Source organism: Fusarium redolens (assembly GCF_020744475.1).
Source record: "Fusarium redolens strain MPI-CAGE-AT-0023 chromosome Unknown BKA55scaffold_6, whole genome shotgun sequence".
Classification (NCBI taxonomy): domain Eukaryota; kingdom Fungi; phylum Ascomycota; class Sordariomycetes; order Hypocreales; family Nectriaceae; genus Fusarium; species Fusarium redolens.
Window position 1 is genome coordinate 2,354,127 of NW_025763669.1, and position 19,622 is coordinate 2,373,748.

The 19,622-nt window shown below is 47.6% G+C and overlaps 7 protein-coding genes across 7 annotated transcripts; 4 read left to right on the forward strand and 3 right to left on the reverse strand.

The window, feature by feature from the left end:
* Positions 1-41: 41 nt before the first annotated feature.
* On the reverse strand, positions 42-1,934 carry BKA55DRAFT_538226 (WD40-repeat-containing domain protein; the record flags this gene model as incomplete). Its single annotated transcript, XM_046190012.1, has 2 exons — positions 42-1,760; positions 1,821-1,934. The coding sequence occupies 2 exons, from the start codon at positions 1,932-1,934 to the stop codon at positions 42-44; spliced, it is 1,833 nt and encodes a 610-aa protein (XP_046051427.1).
* A 2,073-nt stretch (positions 1,935-4,007) lies between these two features.
* On the forward strand, positions 4,008-4,571 carry BKA55DRAFT_593072 (uncharacterized protein; the record flags this gene model as incomplete). Its single annotated transcript, XM_046195497.1, has 2 exons — positions 4,008-4,216; positions 4,274-4,571. 2 exons carry the CDS (start codon positions 4,008-4,010, stop codon positions 4,569-4,571), a joined length of 507 nt encoding a protein of 168 aa, XP_046051428.1.
* A 484-nt stretch (positions 4,572-5,055) lies between these two features.
* Positions 5,056-7,700, reverse strand: BKA55DRAFT_333052 (uncharacterized protein). The gene has a single exon (XM_046185723.1). It carries the CDS (start codon positions 7,426-7,428, stop codon positions 5,539-5,541), a length of 1,890 nt encoding a protein of 629 aa, XP_046051429.1. The 5' UTR covers positions 7,429-7,700; the 3' UTR covers positions 5,056-5,538.
* A 2,885-nt stretch (positions 7,701-10,585) lies between these two features.
* Positions 10,586-11,221, forward strand: BKA55DRAFT_538229 (uncharacterized protein; the record flags this gene model as incomplete). The annotated part of the gene is made up of 1 exon (XM_046190013.1): positions 10,586-11,221. The coding sequence occupies one exon, from the start codon at positions 10,586-10,588 to the stop codon at positions 11,219-11,221; it is 636 nt and encodes a 211-aa protein (XP_046051430.1).
* Positions 11,222-11,362: 141 nt separating this feature from the next.
* On the reverse strand, positions 11,363-12,269 carry BKA55DRAFT_565263 (uncharacterized protein). The gene is made up of 2 exons (XM_046192529.1): positions 11,991-12,269; positions 11,363-11,914 (listed from the first exon to the last, which is right to left on the reverse strand). The coding sequence occupies exons 1-2, from the start codon at positions 12,022-12,024 to the stop codon at positions 11,559-11,561; spliced, it is 390 nt and encodes a 129-aa protein (XP_046051431.1). The 5' UTR covers positions 12,025-12,269; the 3' UTR covers positions 11,363-11,558.
* A 1,062-nt stretch (positions 12,270-13,331) lies between these two features.
* Positions 13,332-14,003, forward strand: BKA55DRAFT_593076 (Tctex-1; the record flags this gene model as incomplete). Its single annotated transcript, XM_046195498.1, has 4 exons — positions 13,332-13,343; positions 13,387-13,440; positions 13,525-13,599; positions 13,659-14,003. 4 exons carry the CDS (start codon positions 13,332-13,334, stop codon positions 14,001-14,003), a joined length of 486 nt encoding a protein of 161 aa, XP_046051432.1.
* A 3,702-nt stretch (positions 14,004-17,705) lies between these two features.
* Positions 17,706-18,655, forward strand: BKA55DRAFT_593077 (uncharacterized protein; the record flags this gene model as incomplete). The annotated part of the gene is made up of 2 exons (XM_046195499.1): positions 17,706-18,568; positions 18,607-18,655. 2 exons carry the CDS (start codon positions 17,706-17,708, stop codon positions 18,653-18,655), a joined length of 912 nt encoding a protein of 303 aa, XP_046051433.1.
* Between the last annotated feature and the right edge of the window lie 967 nt (positions 18,656-19,622).

Below are 19,622 nucleotides of genomic sequence, written 5' to 3' on the forward strand. Positions count from 1 at the left end.
CCGGGTGGGAAAACACTAGTCAAGTACAGAATATATCTTGCTCAAGGCAAATTCTGAACCTTCCAGATCTTCACATTGGCATCCCCTCCAGCACTGGCAACCCTACCACCTTCGACCCAGGCAACCCCGTTGACGCCGTCCTTGTGAGCGTTAGCAGCCTTGATTCGCTTCCCTTGGTTCTTCTTTTCAAGACACCAGATAAAGACGTTTGTATCAAGGCTACCACTAGCAGCGTAGGCGCCTGTGTCGTCCCAGGCAATAGAGGTTACGCGGGCAGTGTGAGCTGACCAACGGTCTGCGACCAATTCCCAGCTACCAGCGCTATAGACATAGATCTTTCCGACAGTGTTTCCAGCAGCTAGATGTGAGCCATCTTTGGAAAATGCAAGCGCAGAGATGGTGCCAGTTGGGTTGCTCAGCGACTTGACTTCCTCGAGCTTACCATTAGAACTAGCGTTGTAAATGCGTACGGAATTTTCGTTGGCTCCGATGGCAATGAATGACCCGGATGCCGCAATAGCACCAGGGGTAAAGTCAAAAGACTGCTCGTTGACCAGCTTTTCGCCAGAGTAGACGGAGACACCAGTATAAGTCGCCACATAGACAAGTCCGTTCGCCGCGCTCACACCCTTAGGCTGTGCCTGTAGCTTGATGGAAGTACCCAAGAAGGTCTTGGCCGACTCGTCAACAATTCTCAGAGTATCATCCCAACCAGCACTGAGAACCTTGCCATCGGCAGTTGCGAACTGGGCGACTTGGTTTGTATGAGCTTGGCCATCCACAACCGTAGCAATCCCTGACTTAACGTCCCAGTGACATACCCGGCCGTCAAAGCTGCCAGACCAGAGGTCAGCACCCTTACCGTCAGATCCAGTTGACAGAGCGGTTATGCTCTTTCCGTGACCATATACAACGCGCGTAGGTTCCGGCTTGCCCTCAGATAAGTATGCAAGGTTGCCTGCGAGGCTGAGACTAATAATGAGGCCATCACTACGGCCAGGAACAAATACAACACCGACTTGCTGATCGCCAACACTGACATCCTCTCCAAACTTCCAGGTTTGGATGACGCTGCCTGCATCGACATCCCAAAGCTTAACAGTTTGATCAGCACTAGCGGTGACGAACTTCTTGCCATCTGGCGACCACGACACGGCAAAGATACTTCCTGTGTGCTCGCCCTGCCCGATCTCTTTGGTGGGCTCGCCTGTCTTCCCATCGTAGAGCTGTATCTTCTTGTCGGCACCAACTGTAACCAGAGAGCTTCCATCAGGAGAATAAGCAGCGCCTAGAACAAAACCAGTATGTTGAGCGCTCTTGTTGTTGAACTTGTAGGGGGCTCCATGATAGAAGACCATGTTACCGTCGTCGCCAACCGTAGCCGCACGGAAAGGGCGCTGAGGTTTCATTGCGACGGCATTGACGGATTTAGAGTGACCGATAATCTCACCAACCGAGTTCCCACTATCAGCTGTAATGCAGCGACCGAATTGCTCGCGACCATCGCCAACAGCAATAACGCGTTGCGACTCGCCGTCCCAGGCAATATCGTTCAGACGGCCAGAGATGATTCCATACTCGCCCCTTGTGCTCTCGATAGACTCGGGCTCCCACACCTTCAGCATTCCGCTCGAGTCACCACTGGCGACCTTGAAGCCATTAGGAGCAAAGCGAGCAACGGTTGTAGGGGCGGTGTGGCCGGTGTATTCCTTTGCGTCCGAAGGGTTGTCGATGGAGCGAACAAATATGGATTTTCCGCACTACATGGGTCAGAGACATCATCTACGGAATGTAGTCTTCTGGCAGAGGGCAAATCATACAGGATAAGCTATCCGTTGACCCTTGGAGTCGGCCGAGATCTGAGTTGGCTGGCCACGGTTTGTAACTGGGACTGCCGCAAGGATGCGGTCGAGAGTGATGGATGGAGAAGCCATGACAGCAGCAGCGGTTATGAGGTATAAATGTGTAGAAGAGAGAGAGAATTTGCAAGACAGATGCGAGGATGTACCCGTATAAAGTCTTGAAAGTCAAAATGCCGTCAGCTTCTGACAGGAAGTTGTTGTAAACGTGGGGGATACGTTTCTTGTTTGGAGGGGCACTTCTACGTACGTCAACAAGCTGGTGTGGGGCAAGTGAGAATAAGGTAAGGTAAGGTACAGGAGCTTGAAGTTCCAATCTTTTTTGAGCTTGCTTCAATGCTGCTTATTACCTTACCGAGTACTAAAAAGCAGATTTCATTATTGTGACATTAACCTTATATAATATTACGTCCTGACATATAAGTACTGCCGAGGTAGACAATGTTTTCATTGCCATGAACTTCCATGGTCATATTTGCGTGGCTTGTTATTACTGCCTGGCGTAGGTAGATGTTAGGCGTTATGAAACTGGTCGAACCCATGGCAGCTTAATAGACATTCACTTTTTGAGGATCCAATGTAAGATGAGAGCTGACAAGTCATGATGGAGATTTGTTGGGAATTCTAATACTCATGACACGACGACTAAAAGCCGGCTCTGTCTCTGCTTCACAACTCTATGCATCAAGTACCAACATCATGTCAGTTCAAATGACTTGATTTTGCAGCAATACCCAAGGGCCCGGCGAGTGCTAGAAGCCAAATGGTGGAAAAGCGTCGTCACATCGTAATAGTTGGCTGTATCCAAACACAACACCTGTAAGCTATTGGGAAGCTCAAGGCTGCAAGACTCCAGTATCCTAGCCAGAAAGAGCATGTACTTTATTTGGATACGATGCTGGGTGTTTTATGCTTGTGTGATCCATGACATTGTTAATTTTGTGGCATGTTCTGGGCCTCCATCTTATCCCCAACATGATACTTGTGCTGGTTGTACTAGAGAATACGAGGCGGTTGAGACATCCATATATGCACAACATCTGTGGTCGAAAGCTGTGGCTATCATGGCTTCACCACTTAGCTCTAGTCTTCATTGCTCGATTTGAGTACTGCTCCATGCCAAACAGCAGGCCTAAAGAAAGTGGTGAATAGCCATCCTTATACTTAAGAAACTGTAGGTAAGTCCACCGAGGTTGTTTGGTGGCGCGTCAAGGTACACACGGTCGTGTCTGACTGGGCAACCAAACTCACAGCACGAGAAAAGACACACGATGTTGCAGTCCTAAATAACTACTCCATAGATTCTGACCAGTCATAAACTGCATGATACAGCATAACACCGCACAACATCGCACTGGTTCAGCCTCCTTGCCCCCTTAAAAGCACGCTAGTCATCTCCCCATCACCATGCAGGGACATCTCCCGGAGCAAAAGCTAGGGATAGCAACAGCGTTAAAGTCTCCTGTTGGAGGAAAACACAACGAACGACACAGGGATAAGGGTAACATTAGTCGACACCATGGTATCTAAATCTCCACTTTCACCAACAGCTAATGCAATGCGCCGTCGTTACTCCCAGTCAAGGCTGGTCAGCAACCCTACCGAAATCGTAGAATTCAATAGATTTGCACTGAATCATTGATCTTGTTGACCGCTACGACTTCAAAGACAATTATCATGTGTGACTGAGCATCGGTCTGAACATGACGGTGAAATGAGCATCACTATCAAAAGATACGTAGGCAAAAACAAAACATGTCCAAGCTTAAGCCACTAATAATACAACAAACACCAAACGGCAACATACATTTAGCCTTTTGTCTACCTCCTCAACACTCTATCTCAGGCACAAAGTCTCGAGTTGCCCCTGTTAGATAGCCCATGCCATGGTGTACATGCTTGTCATGAGGCGCTTTGGTCTCGCCTGGGGTGGGACGGTAGAGCATCCTTACCCATGCCCATACGGCACGATGCTAAACAAGGCCCTGTTCCTAATATCCCCCGTACTCTCGCCTGTGTGATTTAAAAACGCCTCGAACTCCTCAGTTTATATAATTACCCTCATTTTCCCTGTGCCAGGACCCGTCTTTTCTCCTCAACCTACTCTAGATTCTCCGATTCTTCCTACTCCATCCTTAAACACCCATCATGAAGTTCCTCTGGTCCATCGCTCTCTTCGCTGCTGCTGCTTCTGCTCAGTCTTCGACTGACTCCGGCGCTGCTGCTCCCTCTGCCTCTAGCGAGTGCGAGGCTGAGTACATTGTCAAGAGATGTCTCGAGACCGAGAACGCAAAGGTCCAGGACTGCAAGTCTAACGACTGGGACTGTCTCTGTGCTTCGTATGAGGCCGTTGCTACGTAAGTGAAGCATGACTACCCCTTGAGCTGAACTTGATTTTTAACAACTACCTCCAGCTGCTTCAACAACTGCCCAGACGACCCTCGTGCCAGCTCCGCCCAGAGCCAGGTCCAGATCAACTGCCAGCAGGCCTCTCTCTACGGCACTGCGACCAAGGCCACCAAGACTAGCTCTTCCACAGCAACAGCTGGCGCTTCAGATGCTACCGCCACTGATTCCGATGCACCTGATGCGACTAGCTCTGCTACTGAGTCTGCCGCCAGCGCTGAGAGCACTAACAATGCTGCCGACAAGGCACGCAACACTGCTGGTGTTCTTCTAGCCGTCGCTGGTGTCGTCGCTGCTATTCTGTAATTACATCTCGGAAATGGTTTATGAGTAACATGGAGGAGTTTAATTTGGTCTGAGCTTACGGTCGAAAAGCGTGCCATCAATGGACTGTTTAGATAATAACCTAATTCATTAATATATACTCGGTTGAGGTAAATGTCCTCAGCCAGTCAATGATTCGAACTACACCTACTCCATCCATTTGCTTTCCTGAACTGATTCAAAGATCTGCGCTACTATCATGCGTTTTGCCTTTAACTCTAATCAGAGCTAACATTGCTCAATCCGATTGGATGGCCATCAAGTATTTGCAGGGATATACTTCCTTATAGTTCAGTAATATGCCCATACCTTGTATGGCTGAGAACAGCCATCAGGGGTAGAGATGACCATTTCTTGGCCGAACAACGAATTTTTGAATCTTCGTAACCATGGGGAAAGCATTGCTGCGTCAAATTTTCGTCTTATTAATTGTACTTTCACACAGTCAGCTTATTCCGGCTGAGAAGATTATGATACAAAGAGGCGAAATCGCTTGAAACCAAACTCTTGATATAACTAATCCCGATCGTACAACATGTCCCTTCTTATCTGAGGATAATCGCTCAACATACTAACAACGAAAACAAAAAACAGGTGCAACTACAACCAAACCACCTGCATTCCGATAAGAAATCCCGTCCCGTAGCGCCGAAGTAAATATACGTGGTTCTCTAATTCAAACAAGACCGCATGTTTCCCGTACTGTAACCCCACAAAGCGCCCCCAATAGCCCTAGTTTTCGTTTGTGACAAACTGAAACCAAGCAGTTGTCGTTTCTCAATCGTGACCTGTTCCCAGTGGTTGTTCGTAAAGTATTGACTAAAAAATATATGGTTGAAAATCGGTGGTTCAAGAAGAAAGGCGAATCCAATGGTTTATGGCTGTACAGCGTTGGTGATGATGGATGGGGAAACTGACACAGAATGTGTAGATACTATGTTCCAATAGTTCAGAGTTTACGCGACCTTCGTTCCCTGGCATTGCTCTTTACCGGCGCCATCAGAGTAACATGCTTGGGGTCATCCTTACGAAACCTAACGGCGCCTGATGCGCCGCTGGATCCCCGACGCAATGAGCGCGAATCTTGGTCGTCATCCAATGTGATCTCTTCCACGTCCGACACCGACTCGGTTTCAAGATGATCACTGGTGCCAGAAACAGAGGAGCCATCATCTGTATCATCGTACTCTCCATCATCACTAACAAGGGAAGGCGCATTGTTGCTGACCATGGTATTGGGGCTCATGTCAACATCCTCCATGTCCAAATCTTCATCTGAAAGCACAGGATTCGCATGATGCGATCCGCAATTTGCAGACGTCTTGAAAGCGACCGGAGGAGCACGACCTTTGCTACTGGCTGAATGGACTGATGCATCCATGGCAGTTGGAGAATGGGTAGCCTTTGCAGGCACGCGCATAACGACTGGTTTTCGCACAGCAGACGGGTCTCTTAGTTCCATGTCCTCGATTGATGTCTCAGCAGGCTCTGACTCTTCACCGGAAGTCACATCATCCAATGGAATCTTTGTCTTTGCATCTGCAACCAGTTCACGCAAGTTCCCGTCGAACTTCCGACTTTGCAGTAGATGTGAGAGAAAGGGCACATCCGGAGCTCCAGAGACAGAGCTAGTCCTTTGCGCTTCACGCCCACGGGTTTTGCCAGGAAGCGAAGGGATGTGAGTGACGCCAGGCAGCTTGCCTTGTTTATAAAGCCTGAGCGAATCGGCAATTCTTGATCTGAGAGCAATGTATGCCTGTTGTTCGGTCATATCAGGTCGGGCAAAAGGATGCACAGAAGTGGAAGTCAGGGTTGGTACGGTCGGTGTTGGCGCCTTTTCCTCTCCGGCGACTCCCCCTTCCGTTACTTCGATAGGATGGCCGCTATGAACGGCTGCTTCCTCGTGGCTCTTGAAGTCCCTCTTATGAGCAATGCGGCAGTGATTGATGAACCCTTGAGTACTTGAAAAATTCTCCCGGTTGCAATCAAGACATACCAACTTTACCGTCTTTCCATCGGCGCGCTTCAAGATACATGGGCCAGCCTTGTCTTTTGGTTGAGGATAGCCACTTGACAAAGATTGTAGCTTCTGGCTACCAGCTCCACGGCCTGAGCGGACCTTGAGCGAACTTCCGGATTCAGTGAAGCTATTTCTTGTTGTCCGCCCTTCAGCAAACGAGGCTCTCGCGCGTGAGGCTTCTGGAGTAAAATGCCACTCGGGTTGCATGCCATCAAACGAAGGATCAGGAATAAGCCACTTGGCATAGTGTCTGGCATATGGACCATCAACGACACCGAATGGAGGTGCCCACCTTGGTACATCTTCCCCTGGACGTGACTGAATAGCAGGTCCCTTTCCGACACTGACATTCAGCATCTGTTCAGGTGTTGGGCAATTCACAGGGTAAGGGATGAGATGACAACGTCGCAGCTGCTCCAAAGCAACCTGACATTTCGCAAGTTCCTGGTTAATGAGCCGAAGTTCATCATGCTTTAGCAAAATTTCAAGGCCAAACTGATGGCGAATCTCATCCCGAGCATCGTCCAAACTAGAGGTCGTAGGACTTTCTTGTGTTTTTGGGCTGGATGCTGAAGAAGTGTCGCCTATTATGTCTAGGTTTATCTTGGCGCGCTTTGTAGGCACGTTCATCTCGGACGTTTCATCAGAGCCATAGATGCTTGGCCGCCTCCGTTTGGCAGGCTGCGCCTCGGGCGACCCTGATACCTTTGTTTTTGGTAACAGGGGCGACTGGAATGGCTTCAGCAGGTCTGCGATTGGTGGTGGTGCCGGCAGCGTCTTGTCGCTTCCCCGTGATTCAGATGTCCAAAATCGAAACATGAGAATACCTCGACAAGGAGTCAAGGAAGAGACCAAAAAGTCACGACGGAAGGGCCGTAGCGAGCTTTTGTATCAATGTGACAGGCAGCAGCTGTATGTGGGTTTAAAGACTGGTGAGGATTACGAGACCGGTGCCAAATTTGCGACAGAAGTGGCGCAGGTGAGGCTGACGTAACTGGAAAGTAGGTTTGCGGGTCGGACAATCGGAGTCGGGCGCAAAGGGGGTTGATGATGTGGCCCCTCAGAACAGGCCAGAACCAGAGAGGAGTTTGGGTCAGCCAGCGACAGTAACAACCAGGGCCCAGAGCGACAATGTGCCAGAAGAGAGAGAAGAAAGAAGTGATCGAGCGCTAGCGAAAGCCTCGACTTTGTGGTCTCTGAGAGACAGCAAACAAAGAAGTGTTTTCCTTGAGGGAGAGTGTGTTGTGAATGAAGAGGGAGGGAGACAAGAGGAGACGGGAGAGCGTGTAAGAGGGAAGATTAGGTAGGTTGTGGTAGTGAAGCAGCAAAGGGAAAGGCAGGAAAACGGGAGTGCAGGCGCAAATGAAGGTGCGAAGAGGAAAACCGATAACACATGGGAGGAAAGGTGCGTCAAGGGGGGAAGTGGAATTGATGCTGCTGTTGCAGGAGTCTGACACCACGTCCAGGGAAATGGGGATAAAGTCAAAACTGGAAGAAGGAGAAAGTGGGTGGCACCTGCAAAGTGCGCGATGGGAGCACCTCAGAGTTCAGTCCTTCACAGTCAGTACCCGAGAGTGACGCTTGGGGTCTCGGTCTCTTGTTTTGGTGCTGCCTGTGTACTGGGTTTCCTCCCTGATTGATTGAGCGATCGGCCAGAGACTTGATTTGATTGAACGGCCGATTGAATGCCCACAAAAAGCAGACCTGAGGCGAAGCCGTCGAGCAGGCTAAAACAAGCCTAGGAGTCAAGGGAGTCAAGTGCTGGCAGGCTGTTGGTGGGCACACAGGGGCGAAATTGGGTTTTTCTGGGCCTTGGGGGAGTGGACCATCAGCCAAGCAAGGAGCAAGGGGATGGATTGTGATTGCGGTGCGACGGTCAGAAATTCATAACCATCCACTAATAAATGCAAGCTGGAGCACTTGGCCCTCGAATCTTGAACGCTGTTATACACTCCCTTATAGCCCCTACCAAAGTTGGCAGATATAACTGATGATTTTTCATATAAGTACCTCAAGTAATTGATGAAAATTTTTATTTTGTGGTGGTCAAGTTAGTTGTTTGTTTGCTGCTTCAAACGAGTTTCGCCGTTTGTCTGCTTATATGATCCTGGTCACTTCCCGGCTTATTAACATTGATAACAAACGGGTGCCCAGTAAAGTTGGGGACTGGACAGGGAGAGATCCGTCAGATCCAGTCGACGACCTAGCCCGAGCTAGTGCAGACTGCTGTACATGTAGAGACCATGCTTCAAAACATGTGTGAAGTTTCAGACACTTATGTATTGTTGTGAGATGCGCTCCTCAAGTAGTAACTCCCAATCGTGATTTGACGAACAGTCCAGAAGAAGAGCCTGACGGAACACCATTCAATGTACTTGCTCAGATAGAAGATACCACAGCGTAACCAGAAAATTTGACTACAATCCCAATAACTCGAAGCAAAGCATGTTCTAAACCTAAATCCATCTTATCTTGTGCTTGGCAGCTACACTAAACCTGAAGACTACTTGGCTTCATTAGATCTCAGAGGACTGTCCTGCTATCAGTTCCCTTGGACCTTGGACTGTTTCTTCGCCTGTCTGTCTCACATCTCTCCTATTCCCATCACATGCTGCTGGTTTTGAACCTGGGCAATCAGTCCTACACTTGATCAACTTCGGGACGAGTCTTGGACGTCTGACAATGCAACCATCTATGAGACACATTTGGTTAGAACGAGACAGAATGGTGTGTAGGATGTGGGTCTATCTCTGTGTAAGTTGCTGCAGCCACTTCCAACCAGCTCGCTTATTTTCCACCTGGCTTGGAAGCCAAGCTGTAATGGTTTAGACTGTGCTGGTGTCCTGTGTACCTTAACATGAGTGCCTTTCTTTCAGAAGCCTCACTCCGGTTGGTTATTGTGTCTAAAGCTGGTCCAAGCTCCTTTATCTCTCCAGTTGAGAGTATCAACAGAAACTGCAATTCATCAGTATTTCAGTTACTATTGTCCGGTGAGCGTTGCACGGAAATTTTAAGTCCATATAAGCAAAGGCTGCAAATTGAAAGTTAGAAAATGGGGGATCTTGGAGCGATGAGATGATTCTTTTGGATTCCTGAGGAACTGCTCTCAGCCCCACTAGGCGACTCTGGTGCAAATCGTCATCCATGACATCGTCAGATGGGACTGCTGCTCATAAAGTGCTCATCTCCGTTCGAAGGTAATGGAAGAAATTCTGAGATGAATAGATCAGCGAAAGAAGAGATTCAGCTCCTCTGAGCTGGCTAGGAGCGAGACTTAGGTAAGCTGAGCTGGGCTCATGTGTTCAAGCTCCCAACCCACAGGATCTGAACTCCTCAAGACTTTGGCGTTGTGGCGCACGCCTTGCCAGCCACTTTTACCATGTTCCAATCTCAGATCTTGCACATCCACGTGAATTAGTGAGCTGCCTTTCCTTGTCATGTAGCCACGTGCTTTGAAGTTTAGTTCCAAAGGGACGGCCTACTGAGGAGAGAAAACTACCATATAAAAACAATGAAAGCTCATGATGCGTTGCCAGTTATTTACCTAGGCATCTCCCATAGCACCTAAGGTTTCTCACATAACTGGAACTCTTTGAAGGTGCTTAAGTGAACTACCTACCTAGGTAGTGTATTCTGGCGTACTGTCCTATGGAAGATACATCGAACCAATCATCAGGTGTTAAGCAAGGTAATGGCTGGTAGAGCAAAGATCTCTCATTTTGTTTTAGGAAAGTTAATTTGAAAGTTGAACCCCACCTATAAAAACGTTTAGTGACTGTTTTGCTATTACGTTGAGGAGCGACCCTATTTAGCTGAGATGGGATAGAATCTTGATCTTAGATTGTTCAAATACACGGAGTGCCAAGCATTTATACCAAGTACGGACCTGCATGTGCCCCGCAAAGCTCAAGTCCCGGTCCGCAACTTTTCCATCCTTTACAGCCACCTCGTTCTTTCAACATTTTCGCTCACAAAGATGCCCACTGCAACATTAAACCATGTCCCTGGCAAAAGGAAGCCAGATACGAATATCTCCAAGGATGCCCATTTGCCGAAGCGACCCCGAAGCAACGATCCTAAGACTCCAATACCAGCTCTGCTAGCTCCACACGAAACTATTGTCGCCGAGCTCAACTCCAAATATGACATCCTACCTGCGTCAGTTATTTCGTCAACGCAAATCAAGAACCGCATCACGCAGGTTGCAAATCACATAATAACTCAAGGCGACCGCCCTCGAGTAGCGCTGCTGTATGCGCGAACCGGCGACGTCTGCAAGCTTATCACTGTGGTGGAAAAATGCAAGCGGATTGTCAATGAGGAAGGGAAAGCATATTATCAGTACAACCAGCTATTCGACCAACCAGAAAAATCTAAAAGTAAGGATATTGTTGAAGAGACAATCCTTGAAAAGGACGCCCAAGAAGACAACGATTCCGACAACGATGATTTCGAAGTTATGCACAACAGCCGATTCGAAGACGCAGTGCTACCTAAGCCCTCTCCACGATCTGTGAAGTCAATGAGGGTTTTCATTTCGACTGTGCCCATACAGGAACTGAAAATAAAGAAGGGCGTTACGGTCCAGTCTGGTACAGCCAAGCAGGCTTGATACAATCCCGATAATTCTACTCTGCTCAGGCTATTATATCTACCTTATGTTTTAAAGAGTATAATGAACCACTCCAGGGATGATTTATGTTCGAGAAAGTCGCATAGCAAATCACAAGATACCCAGCGCAAGTAATAGAACATTCTGCTTTTATTTGTGCCGCTACAATTGTGCAATACTGTGTAAAGAAAATTTGCGATGTCCCGGCTCCAACGCAAATGGCCCGATGCACCCCAAGATTCCATTCCCCACTGAGCCATACCTACCTCTTCCCATATAAGCGGCCTTTATATTCCGTTAGTTGACTGCAACTGCTGCGGTCATGTCTTGTGACTCTCTAGTTGCCATGGTTCTTGGACCTGTCGGTAATTCGGAGGACAAAGTTGACAATGACGGCCAGTAGAAGAATGATGGCCAGAACGGTGGGACCAAAACGGTCATCGAAGCCAGCCTGACCCTTCATTCTTATAGACTTGGCTCGCCAATGGTACGTTACCAATGCGTATATCATGGTCAACATAGCGACACCGGTGAAGAGGAATGCAGAGATGAAGGCGACTCTGTCACCGAAGTTAAGCATGCCGATGGCAAGGGCGCCGAGGATGACGGTGAAGTTGAGCCATGATAGGAAAGTTCGTTCGTTCGCGAAGAAGACCTTGGGCTCGACGCGGGTTGGCAAAGCAATGCGCTTACCTAGAAGACATGTTAGACGGAACAAGATAACCAAAAGCCAATTGCAAGATTCAATGGGCACTTAGGGCGGACATACCGGGAGTGGTCTGAAGGAGAGGCTGGGAAGACATGTCGGAATTGCTCGAAATTGGCGAGGTTTATTGTTGACAGCTCCAGTAGTGAGTGTTGTGTCTCTGTTAGCGAAGGAGAAGGAGCGCTGCCAAGTAAAACTGGTAGTTCTTGGGACGGTATGAGATGATGCTCAATTGATAATCCTAGTGCAAGCGATTGGCGAATGACTTCACTGGGCCAAAAAACTGTTTGTGACAAGAAAAGGACCAAGTCGTCTGTTTATGTACGACATGGACTGGACTGCCGAAACGAGGACGAGACGCTCGCCCCACTTCTCGGTGCGTGCTCCTGTAAGTAGCAAGCTTGTTGGAAGAGCACGTGGCTCATTGGTTGGATATAGTAGTAGCACACGACCGCCCTATTGACTGCAAAAAACTTATTAGCATTCAAAAGCAGGTACGAATACAGGTGCCGGATCTGTCTTGACACTTCCTTTCCGATTACATGGAATCACCTACCTGTACGGCGATGACAGATCATATATTCATTACAAATTTTTGACAATTCTCTTGTAGACCTCACTTGGAATGACAGGACATTTCGAAGGCAACGATAATTTTGTTGTTCTTCAACAATGCTTGCAGATACCATTGAGACACATTGGATCAGTGCGTAACTTCTCACCCAATGAGAAGAAACTGATTCATGGAAGTTTATCATGGGCTATCATGACTTTAGCTTACCAAAAAAAGCAAGAACTAACCTTGCCAGAAACGAAGCGCAGAGAGGAGGTACTAATACACAGGTAGACACAGGAGTACGATAGTAATGAAGATCAAGATCGAATTTAGGAATAAGATCATTCATTCTCTATCAACACCTTCATCTCAACGAAATTGTTTAGCTCTGGAATACCTACTGTTCCTAGGTAAGGTAGGTACTGTTGGCAAAGATCGATTGCATATTGATCACGTGCCTGACGCTCCCATACTTACAGGTAGGTAGCCAAATTGGAAAGACACTCTGACACAAACTGAACCAGAATAATAATGATAATAAAATGGTCCCAATCATGCATAGTAAATAGCTACTAGGTAGATCTCGTTGTATTGACCATAAAAATTGCTCACCTATGCTTCTCTCGAGCACGATGCATGACAGAAGAAATTAAGGTTGTGGTTGTTGTTGAAGGTGCTAGCCATGGGTTTGTGCATGAATACATAACCCGGTTCCTCTGATAACGAGGCGGCTTGTTTTGTTTACCGACCGTTTTCTACCTGTCCAATCCAATCCACGACGCCATCCATCATACATCAACCCAGCTCCGAACCGTCCTCTTAACCCCAAAACGACACCAATCTCTAAAATGGCCACTCCTGTATGTGCACCAACGTTGAAAGGACCTTTTATCCGTGCAAGAGTTAATCTTTATCCAGCCGATTCCCGCCAACCGCCTCAAGCAGATCGCTACTGATGTACGTCGCCCATTCATCTCTGCTTACCGCCAACATTAAGACGGCCGCTTCTTTCGACATGTGTACTAATCACGACGATTCCAGGCTTGCAACAGCGCGATTGGAAGCGCTGAATTCTACGACCATGCAAAGACCGAGCAATGGAACTCAACAATCATTGTAGGTTGACGGCACTACTCTACACAGCATTGTAATTCAAATATTGACTATGGATACAGAGCTCTGTTCTGAAAGCCGTCATCTCCGAGTCAACCCCTGAGGGCGCTTCTGCCCCTTCATTCAAGTTCGCATGCAACAGCACCATCGTGCAGCACCTCGTCCCTACGTCCGCCCTGAACAAGCCTCGCGGTGGCACCGAGATCAAGGCTGAAGAGCCTCACATTTCTACCAGCTCCGAAGCCACTGCCACTGACGGCAAACCCCATGTCGGTCGACGAGGAATGCACAGTGCCACTGGCGCCTACTGGGACGAGAAGAAGGACGGCATGTGGACTTTCAAGTATGATGGCGGTGAGGGCAAGGGCCTTGACGTTGTCGTTATGCTCATCTGGGTCGCCATTTGAATTGCCAAGCGAGCGACGGACGGTCGGGTGTTTTCGCCTTGTTCTGGCCTCAAGTCTGCTCTCGGCGGACGTGGATGGCACCCTAATACAGCTATGGCGTTGAGGGACTTGGGAAGCGTGACATTAGGAATACGAAGGGTACGATGAAGCTTCCGGACAAGCTATCCGCCGACGACTTTGGTATTCATGCAGACCTTGGATGTAAAAATACGCTGGAGTTGGTAATATTCTCCAATACCAGAGGACTGGGATCAGCCAGGTTTCTTCTATTCATGGAACTGTGTGCTTTGTCGACCTGAGGTTGAAATAGCATAACTAAAAGGACAGTATTTTCACACACCTCTTGATGGTCGACAGTGTTTAGTGCTTCTTTGTGTTTGCTCGTCAACATTTATCCCAACAACCATCGCCGCAATTACTCCTCTATTGTCCTCAAGAACGTAAACAAGTAACAAAATCGAGCTCGATTATGGTTATCACAGGCAGTACTTCCGAGCAAATTCATGGATGAAATAGAGGGTTGCTGCTTGGTGTCATAGCCTATCAAACGATGCTTCCTCATCTTGCCTCGTCCACCAGGATTGCACTCCTAGGAGGCATGACGAGCCTCACAAGTCGAGGGGACTCCGTGATCTTATGTGCAGTTCGTCGTCGCCCCGTTCTCATCATGTTGCGTTATCCAGTACCTCATCTAGTGTGTTTAAACAATGTTCTTATTTCTGCGACCCAGCAAGCGTATCATTGGCAGACGTTTTATCAATCATATCTATGGACCGGCCAAACGATTGTTAACTCAGTAGAAGCTGCGACCAGAAACCTGGTATTATCTTAAGTCTGACTAATTCTGGCTATATTCTTCTTGGTAACTGTTCTTATTATGTGATCACAAGATAGTAGACCAACCCTTCAGGACCACCCGTGTTACGAAAAATGTAGACCATGAAGACTTACAGTACATTATGTAGAAGTGCTACAAAGCAAATGTTTCATGAAATTTGATAATTACCTGAAACACAAAGAAGGCAAACAAGATGGTCAACTAAAACCTGATGTAAAGGTTTAAATGAACTTTTAAGTATAATGCAATGCCCATATCAAAGTATGCAGTTATGGTATGATATTCATATTGAAGTACCGCCAACACCGCCAATATTGTATACCTAGGCACCCACGTTGTGATGTCGATGTGGCTTGCAATCCCGTCTGACATGAGGAGTAACCGGCCAGGATTAGGCAAAGAATCCAAATTTGTTCCAAATGTATCCTTCACTAGAGAGTCTTGACGCAGGTTGAATACGGCTCAATTAATGGGCGAGATTGCCTTTTCAACGGTTCTAACTTATGCACCTTGCTTGGTAGCTACTTGGCCTCCCTGAAGGTAGTTCTTAAGAAGCTTGAACCTGACCACCTTTCTTTCAAGCAGGTACTAGATGCCATATAAGGTAGTGTGTGATCCTACTTAGTCCCGAAAACTGTATGCTCAGTTGGTGATGAAATCCTGCAATCGCTAAATACTCTGATAAAGATTGGCACGAGTCCGATTATCCAGAATCAGGAGATCTTACATGCGTGATCCCCTTTCTGCTAGCATCAGATAAACTTCCCACTAAGCAACAACCTGATCCGCGGATGTAGAGTCAGATCATAGTATGCCCTGATTGAGAAAGGAAGTAATGGCGGCTCTTGGGCCTGGTTCGCTCGCGCCATTCCGGTTGATACCATGCATAAATGCAACCCAACTTTGAGCGCCAACGATTGATACCTGCATCTTGGGGGTACACAAGCAGTGGTGCTAGCTGCACAGTCACTGCATAGTCGTGTGAGGAGGAAAGCTCCGATTTCGAACTCATTTAGGAGGTTCAATACGTTGCAGACTTGCGTGAGAGCAACCACAGATACGCTTCACTTCGGTATGGCTTCATTGTGAACGAAAAAATGTGAAATCATACGAATACCTAGTCAGCTTAGACATGAAGGTGGTGCACACCCATCTAAGTGCATCAATGCTGCAACTTCCTGTGCATGTCTTCGTGGGGGTCTTGTGTCTTGTGTCTTGGTTTCCAACGAAAGTGAACATGAAAGACGGCTGGTGTTGAAAGAGCCTCAGTACATACTAAAAGGAGAGAAAATAGAGCCATTGAAGAATGATGCACTAGGCAAAACGATTATAAAGAGATTTTTAGACGTGATTACTTTACTAGAAGTCTTAAAAATAACACACAAAGCCTTTATGAGTAGGCAGCAGTTTTATTTCCGCATGCCGGCAGACTGATATTGTACCTCCAAGACTCAAAGTTCCGGTTCTAGACTCCCATTTCACCACTCTGTGGCTGATTGATCTCTTCGCCATAACAAATGGTAGCATCGAGACTTTTGTCGAGACTTTGCACGACCCTGACTTTATATCGGCCCCGGTCCGCTCCCAGCGGGGCTCTCCGGCCCCGTGCCTTTGAGTTGAGGGGACATGGCCGGGGTCAATCTCCATAATGACGTTGTTGCTGGGGTTATTAGCGCTCCCATGAACGCCGTTGGTTTGATAAAGAGTGTGCTTGATGATCAATGGCAGACACCCAACAGCGAGGTGGAGGAGTCGAGGCGTTTGTTGCTGCCGCATTGCACAGTTAGGGTTAGTTGCTGCAAGATTAGTTGTCACCTCTTCTGTCTGCCCTCCAAGAGAAGACAGACTTGTCGTGTTTTCGCGAAGCTTGGAACATCTGGAAAGGGTGCCTGTCAGGCTCAATCTAGGCATGATTTCCCCCCACATGACACACTGCACGACACGACATCACAATCGTCTGGGGGAAGGTTTCTCACTTCTTCTCGTCATACGATGATAGACTAAATACCACTGAATATACCGGGCCGGTACCTGCACAAATCTTGACTTGTATCTATGCAATTGGAGTTGGTGTTGCGTTTGATGGACCATATGATCAGCAAAGAGGCCCACGCCCAGTGCTATTCATGAAATGATTTTTGCGTTGCCACCAAAACCTGAATCAGGGTCCCGGTATCGCGGCCACTGGGCGGGTTTCGGCATCACCATGTCATATGGCCAGTAAGAAAAGCTAAAAGAGGCTGAGAGGCAGAAAAAAAAAGCACACAAGCTTCGGTTGTGCCTCAGACAAACTAACTTAGCCAGACCAGAATTAGCTTATCATGGTTTTTTTCCGGAACTCTATGTCCCAATTAACCCCTGGAAGGACAAAGACAGAACTCGAATTGGTTCATTATGGACCCGGGACCCATCACACCACCCCCCAAAACCAAGCAACGGCGTCCACCGACCTTCGGACTCCGACCGGCTCTTGGAAGGACTGCCCGGCCTTGTCGTCTATCCATCGTCAACGTTTTTATAACCGGCCTACGTCGCCACTCCTCTTACCTTTGCCTTTGCCTGGCTCTTTAAATACAGAACTTCAACTTACACCCCCTTCAACTGCTCATGAACGTGTTAGTGAGGCTCTCACTTCACCAATATACATACAACCGACACCGGTATAACATCGTCAACGCAACATAGAAACAACTTCTTGGAGTGGATCACTTCCCCTCCTAGTTCACCGCGTTTCCCACTATATTACATCACAACCATTGTGAATAACTTCAAAAAGGACTGCCATCAACAACGCCTCCTCAGGGTTTTGACTTCCGCCGCATTTACCCAACGGACATATACAGCAACATCTTTGCCCGCGAACCATGGTTCAATTATTAGCTGATCCCGCATTCTCCCCCGCTGGAACACCAACACACGAAGCCACTGATGGTCCTCTGATGAAGCGTCCCAACTTTGGCAGGACTGACTCGTCAACGCCAATGACCCGGGAAGAACATGCCAAACGGATGCAGGAGCTCAACAAAAAGAGAGGATTGATGAGAGCACCCAGAAGAGGTTGGTCAATGACTGACTACCAAGGCGACCATATTGCCGGGTCGCACTCGGGTGCTTCTCACATTGAGCGGCAAGCACCGATTCCCGAAAATGAGTCTCCTCCTCCGTCCACGCCTCACCAGCCTTCAACTCCTGAAGTACCAGCCGAGGATAAGGCAGCCCAACTCTCTCATCGACCGAAGTTGCCTCCTCCTCGTCGCTCATACTCTGTAATGGATTATGAGCCAGTTCCTCAGACACAGCCACAGCCCCCCAAAGACCACACACTACTAGATCTCCCTTCTGAGCTTCATTACACCATATTCGATCACCTTGATCCCATTGACAGCGTTTGCTTCGGCCTCACAAACTCCAACTTCTACGAAATTCACCGACGACTTCACGGCACAGTTCCTCTTTCCAGCCGTTACTCTGGACCAAACGACATGGAGTGGGCTTGGCGAGGAGCTGGTCCCCTTGTCCATCGACATGAGCGAAACCCTGAAAAGGAGGGCCCTATGGAGCAGATGCGTGTCAAGGGCCAGGTGTACTGCAGAAAGTGTGGCATTTCGCGATGCGAGCTGCACCGTCACCTCAAAGACTGGATGGGTGAGGGCTACGAGTATTGCTCCATCAAGGAAATTTTTGGCAAGCCCGCAGGAGAGGACGCAAAGCCATACTGCTACATGAAGTCGCCGAAAAACCCACATCGATGTGGACGTCACGGAGGAAAGCAGGGTACATCATAATGAACCTAGACGACGGCAAATTAAGATAAACGATATGATACAACAACTCACCCCATGGGGGGTATGACGACATGAAAGCAAAGACCAAGACAAAGACCTGGATCTGCTTAATTTTAGGACACCTACAGAGGCGTTATTTATTTAGAGAACTTTTGATTTCAGGCTGTATTCTCTCTTGAGAAATGGACATTTTGGATAACGGATGCTGCGTATTAGTCAGATCATGGATAGTAAACACATCAGGAGGGTGGCACCAAAAAGGAAAGTGCGGGAAAGAGCTTCCTCATATCATAATATGATGCAATGAAAACATTTCTGATACAATGAGCGTGTTTTATCGTTACTCCAAGGTCGATGAGACAGCATGCTTTATTCACATAGATATCTAATTACTGTGGAGCAATAATACTGCTAGATATCGATCTACGGAAATTTTTACCCCTGTAGTTAACTTCAGACGTCATGGACTACTGTTCTCGACATACATACTTCGTCATTGAACTACTGAAGCTTACATCTGATAATCCAATTAGTATGATGGAATAGATCGAGAACACCTAGACGACAGGAATGCCACTAAAGCTGTTCCTAGTTATACAGTTTTGGGCTTGCTATTGTCAGATCAGGGGAAAAAAGAAAATAGGTAGTTACCACTACACTCAGATATACCAACTTTAGAAATTTACAAGCAAGGTCATCATTCTTAATGCTTTTATTTTTATACACCTGTCAAGCTTGCTTCCAACAATTCTTCAAGGTCGTTGTGTGCATAAGGAGCTATTGAGAGAAATCTGTTCCCACCTCAAAAACCCTTTGTCTAACAATTGGGAACCTAATGTTACTCCTCTCTGGCCTGCTCTACTCTAATCAGACAGATCATGCAACAATGCACCGAACCAATACCTATAAAAATAAAAATAAAATGTTCATCTGTATCCCAAGATATATCCCTTTATCACGGTGCAAATTACCCAATTCCTTAAACGCCGATCCCCA